This window comes from Poeciliopsis prolifica, unplaced genomic scaffold (genome assembly GCF_027474105.1).
Source record: "Poeciliopsis prolifica strain line A6 unplaced genomic scaffold, Auburn_PproV2 SCAFFOLD025, whole genome shotgun sequence".
NCBI classification, from domain to species: domain Eukaryota; kingdom Metazoa; phylum Chordata; class Actinopteri; order Cyprinodontiformes; family Poeciliidae; genus Poeciliopsis; species Poeciliopsis prolifica.
Genome location: NW_026562400.1, coordinates 2,025,593 through 2,037,870, shown reverse-complemented (window position 1 = coordinate 2,037,870; position 12,278 = coordinate 2,025,593). Strand labels below are relative to the sequence as shown.

The 12,278-nt window shown below is 36.3% G+C and overlaps 1 protein-coding gene across 1 annotated transcript; it reads right to left on the bottom strand.

Moving 5' to 3' along the window:
* Positions 1-152: 152 nt before the first annotated feature.
* Positions 153-11,653, bottom strand: ctsk (cathepsin K). The gene is made up of 8 exons (XM_055047348.1): positions 11,532-11,653; positions 10,380-10,503; positions 7,763-7,885; positions 5,846-5,998; positions 2,304-2,522; positions 1,413-1,578; positions 751-859; positions 153-564 (listed from the first exon to the last, which is right to left on the bottom strand). Exons 2-8 carry the CDS (start codon positions 10,500-10,502, stop codon positions 465-467), a joined length of 993 nt encoding a protein of 330 aa, XP_054903323.1. The 5' UTR covers position 10,503; positions 11,532-11,653; the 3' UTR covers positions 153-464.
* Positions 11,654-12,278: the final 625 nt, after the last annotated feature.

Below are 12,278 nucleotides of genomic sequence, written 5' to 3'. Positions count from 1 at the left end.
AGAAACCATTGAATCTTTATTTGGCTTCAGGGTTTAGCATGATAAAGTTTAGTTAATCTAAAAGGGGTCGTTTTTGTTTGGCAATTTGTGGATTATGTAGAAAATGGGAATTTGAGGTTGAGCCAAAAAAGAAAGAGAATAAATGAACATGATTTCAGTTTCAAATTTAAAATTTTATTCATCTTAATAGAAAACAACAAGTTGCATTTGAATTATTCAAAAAAGTGCTTGAGCAAAGGAAAAGAACACATGATCATGAGGAAGAAAAGAGCATTTATAGGAACTGACTCTCCAACAGGAAGGGAGGAACTTACATTGCCAGCAATGTTTTCATCTCCTGTCTTGTTTTCACACAATGAATCAGAAAGACTCTGCAGTGCAAACAAGGTGATATTTTGTTGTAGTGGTGTTTCAAAGTCTTTGTAAGTTTTCCTTGTCCTCCCTTCTTTTCAGCAGTCTTTTGTTCACATAATGGGGTAGCTGGCGAGGTTGGCGATGCCGCACAGGTTGCCACGGTTGCGTGCCATCAGGACGTAACCCTTGTTGCCCCAGGTCTCTCCCCAGCTGCCGTGACAACATAAAGAACAGCACATATTGAAGGGGTGAAGCAGTGTTTCAGTTTATCAGTTCGTCAGAAGAAAACATCAGCTGTCAGGCATCGAATCAGCAGCAGAGCAGCAAACAACGCAGCTTTCATTTAGCTGACACCAAGAGCCACCTGATGCCTTCCAGAAAGCTGAGGAGCCCCACCTGTTCTTGACGATCCAGTACTTCTTTCCTCTGGTGTTCACACCATAGCCAACTGCAAGCACGGCGTGATTGATGTCCTCTTTGTTGCAGTTGGAGTCGTGGTAAATGCCTGATAATGTCACAGATGAGAGACACACAACCTTGAGCTGAAAGTCCACAAAACTTCGCCGTTTCTAAAAATATAGACTTAATTTCTCTTTTAATTTATAAGATATAAAATATTCCTGATGTGAGTTCAGTTTTCTCTCTCTCATACATCAGTTATCTACATTAGCGAGAATACATTTAAAGACGCCAAATTTAGAAAAACAAGTATGAATTTAGTGTAAAAATACTTAAATTAGGTTTTCATAAAAATAAATATTTTCACAAGCAATTATAGTTTTAAAAAGATCTGATATCAGGAGTCTTATTGCTGAATTGCTAGTTTAAAAAAGCCTAGTCAGCAGTAGGCATTACAAAGGATTCTAAGTAACTTCAGGTAAAAAGCTGAGTTTATTTTTTCACCATGAAGGATTATAAAGCATACACTTTAAAATCCACATTTCACACTAATTCAAGTGTGAAAAAAATGAAGTCTGAACTGTTGGCTTTGTGTTTCTTTTCTTTCAAAACCTTAAAGCTCTTACTGAAGTCATGTAAAGATGTAATCTGTCACTGACCTCGGTGGTAGAACTGGAAGGACGGCTGCGTGGCGTCGATGCCCACAGACACTGGGCCCACTTTGAAGAGCGCAACTGCCAGCGCGCGCTCATCGCCTTTTGGCACCTCCTTGTAGCCTTTGCACTGGGCTGCCATGCCAGATGAGTTATAACGGCAAGGCTGGTCCTGCAGACGCAACAAAGATAAAAAAGTCAAAACAGGTTTGGTGGAATTTTAAAATTGAGAAAAACTGCATCTTTGTTTTTGTGAAAATGGGAAAATGAGGAACTACAGCATAAAAGAATGTAAAAAAGAAGCTAATAAAGACCTTGAATGGAATAGAATATATTCCTGGTTACTTTGAACACCTTGTGATATTACATTCAAATGCCCATCTCACATGACCCGACTGATCACATTCCCATAGGTGACACAATGAACTTTCGTGTAAACAGAAGAGGAAACATTTTTTTTTTTTTTTTTCATTGTGAAAAGTTTCTACCTTGTCACTTCTGCTGAGTCACGTTTTGGTCATACTTTAGCTCGTGTTTTACAGAAAAAATGTCTACTTTCTTTATTAATGACATTTTGACACGTGAGCTGTCTGTCAAGTCTGACAGACAAAAGGAGAACTGATGATTTTTACAGTTTCATACTGAGTTTGAAGCTAATACCTAGAAGCTCTATAGCTCTTTTCGCTTTTTTGAACCAATCAAAACCCCCAAAATAAGAGTTTCAAAAACTAAGATAAAGAACAATCCAGTGAGGTTTTCAACTAAATCCAACCGAAGATAACTCAGGCTCTCAAGCATTTAGTAAATGTATGGAAAAAAGCTGAATCTCACTCTGCTTTTACAACAAACACATAAAGACTATACAAAAGATAAAGCTTTAATAAATGGGTTTCTCACCTGTCCGACATATGGGTAGACTTCCTCAGAGTCAATACCTCCATTCTCCTGCACATAGTTGAAGGCGTTGGTCATATATCCGCCTCCACAGCCGTCGTTTTCCTTGACGCAGTCCACCAGGTTCTGAGGGCTGAGGTCGATGAGCTTACCCGTCTTCTTGGCCAGCTGGCCCTCGAGTGCCCCGGCAGAACTAAAAGCCCAGCAGGAACCGCAGGAACCCTGTCAGAAAGGACATAACCGAGGGCTCAAGGTTAAATTAGTGCTATAGAAGTAGTTATACTGTCTACTGTTCAAATAATTAAAAACCCTTATTATTGTAAAGTCAGCTGATTCAAACACTTCCAGTGCAAGAAATGTTTTAGAAAGTAGTGGTTGCATTATACTGTCTGAACGCTGGAGGGCAGAATTTTCTTAGAATAAACTTGACCAGATGGATTAGAGATTGAACAATGAGTATTATTTCTTTTGTGCATCATTATCAAATAATTAAACAGATTTAAATATTTAAATACAATTCAAGGGAGGGAGTCAACATTTTGAGAAACAAATGCTTTACCCAGGTAACTAAAAACTAAAAGGAATAATGCTGTTTGAAGAGACTCCACCTCAAAATTGTAAATTTCCACTAATTATTCGACCATGAATTTTTAAACAGCTTCTCCTCTACACATATATCTTTATAACAAGCTAGTGCTCTCTATAAAAGATTTACAGATGTGCAACCAGATTAATTTAGAAATCTGTTTGATCTAGGCGAAAATTAAATTTGGTTACAATCAAACAAAACACTAGGACATAATGACTGAGTAGCATAAAATCTGCAGAGGGTGAGACATCAGCAGAGGTGTTAGTATGCAGAGACTGCTGCCACGATGTTGAATAATTCATGAATAACAGGAAGAAAAGGAGACGCTTAGATCAACCTATTTATATAGCATCTGCAGGTAGGAAACTCAACCACAAGGGGGCGTTACAATAATAACCTTTTAAGTCAGTAAGACTCTTAGATGAGAAACTCTTGAAATGAGTTATAGCCTACAAATTAGGGTGGATATGTTTGAATCAAAACAACTTAATTTAAAAGACAGATACAAAAAGTAATCTTAAAGTTAAACATTAAGTTATTTCTTTCCCCTAACAATAAACAAGACAGGAGATTCATAAGTTTGTCATTTTTGTAATTTTGACATCTCCATGTGTTAATTAAAATTCACTTCTGCAGACAGGAAGGTTGAAACACGTCTCATGCATTTTATAGATTTCTAAAAAGGTAAGCTGAAAATTTAGCATTATTTTAAGAAAACAAAATTTCATCCCAGAGAAATTTTGTGATCTATAAGCATCAAAGAGAAAATGTTCAGCCAGCTGTGGGCTCAGCGTGTCTTTACCAGCTCTGATGTTCGTTAGATAACATGACATTGTTCTGAAGCTGATCTGCCTGTTAGCAGGAATCATAGATGTAAACTAGATTTCACTGCGCTTCGTTCACTTCCTGTTCTGCAGGACAATAGTTTGCATAAATAACCCAGAGTGTTCAATTCTCTCATGATGACTAATTACATTTTATAATCACAGCCTGGTCTTTGTTTCTGAAATCCATTAGCAGTGAACACAGGCTTTTTTTCCTTGTTACGTGACTGGGCTCTTACTGTGATAATTGCTTTATCCATTATGTTTAGAGTAAATGAAGCTTATATTTAAAAAAAAATGTATTTCCAGGTATTTATGAGGGTATTAAATATACTCTTCACTTTCACATCAATTTCAGTATTTCAAAGCTGAAAAGCTGCTGTTCTCTAGATGCCACTGTAGCATGCTGATTGATGTTTTTTTTTTTTTTGAGTGCTTTTTCATTCTCAAGCAACGCCCGTCTCCAATATTATTTTCTCTACATTTAATTACAATTATTTGAAGTCTTCTCACTTTGCATTTCTATTTTTTTTAGAACAACCTTATGAGTTCCCAGGTGATTAATCATTTGCAGCAATTGTATTTACTTCTTAACTTTCTTCCAAGAAAAGCTTGGGAACTTTGTTTTCACTACTTTTGAAACATTTGCACCACGTTTTATGTAAAAACATACTTGTCATATTTTTTTTCATTTCAGATACCTAGAAACATGCTCATTGCTATGAAAGTCATGAAGAACTTAGAAAGATGTAGTTTTCACTAGATGAGAACCTTGATCATTGTTGTTTGGTGATTAATAATCAAACTTTTTCTGTCTACCTGCATTCCTGCTTTGCAAACAAAGGTGCGGCAGGTGCATTTCAGCTTCCTCACAAGCTTTCAGCGTTTGATCACATGGAAGGAATGTGTTGTTATGCTTTTGGTGCTCACATGCTTTTTGTTGTTCATCATATTTACCAGAATGGCAGCTGTACTTCCCCATTTCATATCTGTCTATGCTATGGCACTACAATGTCTCTGCCAGCTATTTAGTTGACTAACACTTTAACTTTGTTGCCTTCAGTGTCACGATCCACTTTAATAAAGATACAGTGAATCTATATTTTCGTCCACAGTCTGACAAAAGATCTATTTGTGATTCAAGTGCATCTCCTCGTCTATTGACCTGCTCTATCGTTTAAAATTGTAACGACTGAAGACGGCACATATTTTTCATTTTGATCATTGTTAAATTGTTTTATACTGTCATGATTAATGCAGAGATTAAGATGAATTTCCTCATGATGGGGAAACAGTGCGCTAGTAATGATTCTATTGCAGCAAGTTTATGGAAAATATCCCGTTGTACTGGACAGGGCATCAGCGTCTTGTTGGTATATAAAGCCCTCTGAAACTGTGAAGAACAGGGAAAAGGGACCTGATTTAAAGGCTGAAGAAGCTAGGAGTTGGATCTGAGCATTTACCCTTCCACCCAGCAGATTGGTCAAAATGCTCCTTTTTATATTTGAATTTTCTCATGGCTCATTTAGAGTTAAGACTAAATAAACGTGGTGACCAGAGGTCACCACAAAGTGGATGCCCACATATCTTGTAACTTCACAGGTCAAAGGCCCTCCGATGAAATCCAAGTTAGATATTTTTAATATTTGGATGTTTTCTTTATTTTGACGAGTTTTTTTGTTGATGGATTACAACATCAACATGAGAATGTTGCCCCACTTTGTCCAAGTAAAGAAACTGAAGAAAGAGCTAAATAAGCCCCTAATTACATGTTCTCTCAATGTCCAAGGATATCCATACAAAGGGTAATTAATGACCACAAATTTCCCTAAAATGTAAAATATGGTTTACACATTACTGACAAGTACAGGGTGCCCAATGACAGCTAGAGGATGCTCAAATAATACTATCCATTTATAAAAAGCAGAGCAATGATGGAGTCTTTATGCAAAATGCCATATTTCCATAGTTTCTATTATGTTTAATGAGCAATCTTTTGTAGTTTTAAATATTTACCCAGATACTCTTCAAGCTCCTTAAAACACAGCAAGCAGAGTCTTTTTTGGAAATAACTTCCAAAGTAAAAAAAAGTCAGTCTGAAAGACAATCGGTATATTTATTTGTTTTCTGACCTGATTTTTAACCGGGGTCACCATGCCCTTCTTGCGGTAGTCGACGGATTTGGGAAGCTTGGACACAGACTCGTCAAATGCCATGGTGAAGCTACGCTCATGATCCATCGGGACCAGTAGGCCAGTCATTTTCTCCGCCATCTCCTCAGATGTCTGCAGGAACACAAAAATGCCTAACAGTTACATTGTTCATGTTTCAAAGATAAAAGTGCTGGAGATGACACTTAAACTACGAGTGTCTCTCAAAGAGTTAATTTTTATAACTAGGGAAAGAGAGGTTGAGCTGATCGGACTCAAGCATTTTACTGTCCCATCTCAACAATAAATATTTTCTTTATGACAAGTGAACAGAGATATGAGAGACAGAGGAATTGATTCAACAAGGTGACAGAGAATGAAAAGAAATTTATGAAGTGATGGCTTAACACACGTTACCATGAAATGAAATGTAATTTTTCTCAACACTAATGTCAAAACAAAATAAAGACCAAGAGCGAGTAAGAGGAATTAAAAGGAAAAAAATAAATAAATAAAGAACAGCACGGGGGATATTATGTGATTTCTGGTTTTGTATTTGGCTGTCATAACACACAGCTGGTTACTTGATATTCAGTGATTATGTTTTCCTTTCATTCCTATCAGTTTTATGCAGAGATTTCAGCCCAGCTCAGTCTAAAAACAGGCAGGAGGAAGGAACACAGCCATCTGTTGAGCTCCTTCATTTAATTTTATGTCTTCTCATCAAAATGAAAACATGAAGGCATCGTTCATTTACAGCCACCTGTTTAAACAAGAACATAAATGAGACGTTAATCTAGAATTTGGATATAGCTTTTCAATCAGTTTTTGATTGACAACGTGTATCAGGAAGACAGTTATGTACAGGCATGGCATCGCCTGTGGAAGATTTCAGACAGCTTAGCATTTGCTGCAGCATACGGACCTGCAGAGGTTAGGCCAAAAAGCTGACAGTAGGATATGATGTATACAAAAAAATGCTGAAGAATGTTTGAAATATTTACCATACTTTTATGGTTTTAAGTATAATAAAACTCCAACGCCACCTTTCTATGACTCTCTAATATTGCAACATAATCAGTTTCATCTAAAGTTAAGCCAATTTGCAAATATAAAATTTTTTTGACATGAAAAATTCAGTGACATGAACAAATTTCAAAAGGTACAATATAAAATTACAAAATATGCCACAGTTAACCATACAGTACAGTGCCATCTGATCAATATAAATGCAGTACACTAAAAAAATACAAGCAACTTAAAAAATAATACAAATAATACTAAATAAACAAAAATCATGTAAAAAAAAAAAAAACATGAATGTCTCAGCTTTTAGTGTTTTCTAACTGTGCAGCAAAGACCAGATAATTACCTGACCCGATCTCACACTACACTTAGCAGACTCTCTGTCTGCGCAGATGGAGATTCACTCCCTTCACCATGCTAAAGGCTTGGAGTGGCTCCAAATAATTAGTCCAACAGACATTTTCATTAAATTGGCTAATCATTAATTAGCCATGTAAGTAAAACCAAAACATTTACAGACATCACTTGTTAAAGGAAGTTTTCATGTTAACTTCTTTTAATTGAATCAATAATATAATTAGTTGGTTGCAGGTGTATTGAAATGGACTGAGCCTAAAATGTGGTGGATAAAAAAGAATGTGTTCTAACAATCACAGGAACAATATAAGTCATAGAATTGTTGGAAATACAGTTCTGGATTAAAAAAAATGCAGACAGTGGTGCATCACATATGATCACAAAAAGGAGAAAAGAAGAATGTGTGTTTTTCTAATAAAACACTGGAACAAAACATATATACAATTTATTGAGATGTGCATGTGTAATGTACTTTAACCTAACTCTACACAGATGGAGAAAGAAGCATTAGCATACCATGTCTCCCAGGTGGTTCATCTCCAGCTCGTAGGAGTGCATGCCCAGTGCTGCTTCCTGGTTGTGAGCCTCAATCATTCGCATATTCTTCTCCCAGATGGCTCTGCGGATCCCTTCTTCATCCTGAGTCAAACAAAGGCAGCTTTCAGGTCCTGATGTCAGTTCAAAAGGCAAAACTGCACTCATCCTCTGCAGCCTGATAAAAAATTCCTTTTAAAGCATAATTTTCTCCTGAGTTCTTAGTTTTTCAAGCATTATTATAAGACATTTTTAAAAGGCGTATGTTTCACCAACTATACATTTTAGTGTGAACTTTCACATTTGAAAAAATAAAATTAGTTCATTTCAGCTTTAGTATTAATGAAATCAGAAAGCAGTGGAAAACCAGAGCCAAAAACGTTATTCTTTAAAAGTAAAGAAAAATGTAGGAAAGCAAGGTAAGTTGTCAAAGATTAAATCACAATGGATGTTGAATACACATTCCCATTTTTCAAGCTTGAATAGCAACTAACTCATAACACCTGCAGGCAGTGAATGCATTACTTGGTGACTGCATAAAACCAGCAACCAGGCTGCGTATGGGAGAGAGATGTTCTGAGAAATGCTGACCTACATACAGCGAGCGCTCTTTGTCATTGCTATGTAAAACGTAACAGAAAGAACACTTTACGTTTTGTTTCGAAAAATGTATGTGAAAAATGAAATGCATTTCTAACTCTTCTTCAACTCTTGCAAGCAAGAGCCAATAAATTTTTCTCCACACAGATGTATTTTGTTAGAAGTAAAATAAGGATAGTGTAAAAATGATAGAAGAAAAAAGAAAAAAAGATTACATTTGTTATTTCTCATCTGTATAAAGACCTGACAGCTGATGCTAACCAATCTGGGTAAACAGGGCAAATTTCATTATAATTAGCATGCTGAAAAGAAGAAAAAAGCTTGGTGTATTGTAGCCTAATTTTATTAATTAGGACAATTTAACCAGTCATTTACCCAGTAATTTTCTTTTAAACAGTTGTTTTATTCAGAATTAATCACTTTATTTGGTCAAAACCCAATATTTACTTTTAGCCATATGTCTGAGGGACAAAATGTAGCCAAAAGGCTTTGGTGCAGCTGCTAAACATCACCTTTATCTCTGCTTTTTGAAAGGTGATGACGAGGAATTGGAGCCACTGACTGAGAAGCAAACTCACCAGTTAAGCTGTTGGGTTTTCACAAACCTCTCTGACTCTTGTTTGTGAGTTAACTGGCCAACAAACACGCTGGTGCAGCCCAATGAAATTCACTTTTCATGAGTTTATTCAACTACATAATGTGGTTTCCTTTAATATGGAGACCAAACTTGCTTCAGTGAATAACAATCTTGTAGGAACAGTTTGGACAAACTATAAAGATAAAGAACTGATCTTGTGGATGTCTTCAAGGAAGGCTAATTAAAAACATTAAAGATTGATCTGTCTACTACATAAAATATCATCTGTGTCTGCACAACATCAGTTAAAGTAGTATAAAAGTCATGCTCATATTCTGTACAGAAAAACAAGATTGAGTGACACAGCAAACATGCATCTTCACACTCGAATAGGGTGTAGATGCTAACACACTCTCCAGCTGTAGAGAGCTGACCTTTAGCCGGAGGTGAAGCACAAACACGAATAACAGATGCTCTTGAAGCACTCACAAAATAAATTTGGAGTCAACTCATATTCCCTTTTATCTTCACAGCCAAGAACTTAAAAATATGTATATTTTTAAATCAATCTGACAGAGGAGAGAAAATTTAGCAGAAGATACAATTTTTAAAAAAGGGGTCAGAAAATAAGTCAGAGGTGATGAAAGTTTCCTCTGTTGGGAATTTCTGACTCTTGCTCTTATGCTTCACCATCAGAGTCAAGATGACCCACATTAATGAAAGCTATTCAGTAAATGGGCTAATTGGATTTTCCCTCATGATTTCAGTTGATGGAAAAATTATTATTATTAATATAACAATGATTGGGATTTTTATGACAAAGATGACACATTTTACTAATTTGTTTCTTGTCTTTTATCATTGAATACCGTGGCTGGAATAAAACAAAAAACAAAAAAAAAAAAACAATCAGAATAGTCAATTCTCACTTTGCATGTCCTAGTTTACTTCTATTCTTTCTTTTTGTCTCAAACAAACATTACTGGTCTTGTATTCCTCACTTCCACAGAAGACTTTTTTTCCTTTGTGAGAAAAATGGGCAACAAAACGCTAGTGCAGCCCAATGCTGCAGCCTGGAGTTATATACCCCATTTAAACCCCACAGCAGTCAGTCACTGTCAATGAACAAAGGTGTCCTGTGGTGAATAAGCATTTTCTATTATAATTGCTTTATAAATACTGCAATTCGCATGACTGGCCTGAGACAAAAACTTGGTTGTGTTGTCAACAGTAAAAGGTTAACATTGATATTAGTATAATAAATTATATTTTTGGTAATAAGGACCCATGGGGGGTGCTCATGTCATACCTCACAAGATGCCACCCTGGGATGTTGCCCATGTTGGCCATGTCAGAAACCACCACAGGCTTCAGTGGAAGATAAGTGTTTGTGATACAGAGTTTGTTTCAGCAGTCACTCACCAAACCATTGTACTCTCTGTGATGTGTGATCTTCCATTGATCCCACTGAGCTTCCAGAAAGGCTTCATCCATATGGCTGAGTGCTGAGACAGCCAGCAGCAGTACACACACACACGACAACATCCTGAAAGTAAAATGACAATAATATTAATAATAATAATAATCACACCCATTAACCAGTTGGTATTATTTGCCAATAAGTGTATTTGCAATTATAATTTATTTAACTCCTTGCATCAGTGAAGAACAGTAAGTGTTTGAGTTTAAAAAGAAGGCCCCAACCATCACCTGGCTTTTGTCCAAACTTTTTTCTGATTTCAATTTCCGGCTTTCAGTCATGTGCTGATGCATAAAGAGTGAACAATGTGCATACACTGGTTTTATTTTTCTGTTAGGAAAACTTTATAAAGTTGTGGGTGGAAGCAGCCTGAAGTTTGTTTCAAGTAAGCAGACGGGTAAATTTCAAAGAAAAAAAACAACATTCTGTCTCTGATTCTATATTGTATAGGAGCAACAAAAGGATAAAGGACCCAAGTCATGATGTGAAATGTCATAATTTTTTCACCAAGATATATTTATCTTAAAGACTTTGCAGCCCGTCCAGCTCTCTGCTTTCACTTCATCAAGTCTCTTTTTATGAAACTGTGCATCTAATCTGCATTTGTTCACAGTTTCCAGTTAAAGGCCAATAACTTTCTGGGATTTTCATTCTAAACAACAGGAAACAGCTTGTTGCTTCCTACACACATTGATTATAGCTATAGCTCTACAACTAAGAACAATAGCTTCACCCTTGCAGTGATCTGTTAGAAAGCTTGGCCTAAAAAGCAAATGTGCATTTAATTACCGGTGTGGGCGCTGTGTTTCTGCATGAGTCACACAGATAGTCCTCTCAAAGGTTCTTTTATGTTATAGAAATTAACTTATTTCACATATATCATTTATGTAGTTAAACCTACAGTGTTTAGCAGTAATTGAGAGAACTAAGTTTAGCTTCATTTCACACCAGAACTTGTTTTATTACACCAGCCGTCAGCTTTTACTAGGTTACAAAACATCTGTGCTTTCAGATTGCTTAAAGCCTTTTCTGACACGAGCCCTGCTCAACACAAAGGCTTAACAAAAGTAAACGTGCATGATAAGCAGACTTACCTCGGGCTCAGAAGTTTGAAAAGTTTCGAGAAGTCTTCTAGGTGTGAAGTTCTGTGCCTGTGTCGCTAAAGTAGGTCAGTGTGCGAGTTTATATTGGCAGGATTTTAAGGAAGTAAAATGGGAACTCCATGTCTGGGGTTTTTTTTTTTTTTCCATACAGGGAAGCTACATCTGGTTTTCCTGAAAGAGAAGGGTGATGTCAAGTGTCAAGTTACACAGGAATGTCCAAAGCTTTACAAAGACAACTAAAGTGCTGCAAATTATGTACGGCTGCATAAAAAACCCAATGAATACCATTAAATTACATTAATATTAATTATTTTTAGTTTAATGAGAACATATAATTAGGGAATTTGTGACTATAAAAGGCAATAATCCAACTGATTGAGGAAATGGGTCAGATCTTGTGGGTATTTTGAGCTTGTAATAAAATATAATTTATTCTTGTGGCTTTTATATCAAGTTCCACCACTTGTCAATATGGTAGTCTTTCAAATACTACCATATTGACAGAAGGAATCACAAAAAGACTCACATTTTTTCCATTTTGAGTCAGAAGCTCTTATAAAAATCAACAGAAATGTGTTAGAAATTTGGAGGCTCTCACCAAACTCAATACATCACATTACTGTCCAAACTCCTGGGGAGCATGTTACTACACTGAAAGTACTAAAGCTTGTACTACTGACAGCTTGTACTGCTGACAGCTGTTACCCTGCAATAACTACTCGAGGTGAATTTAAATGG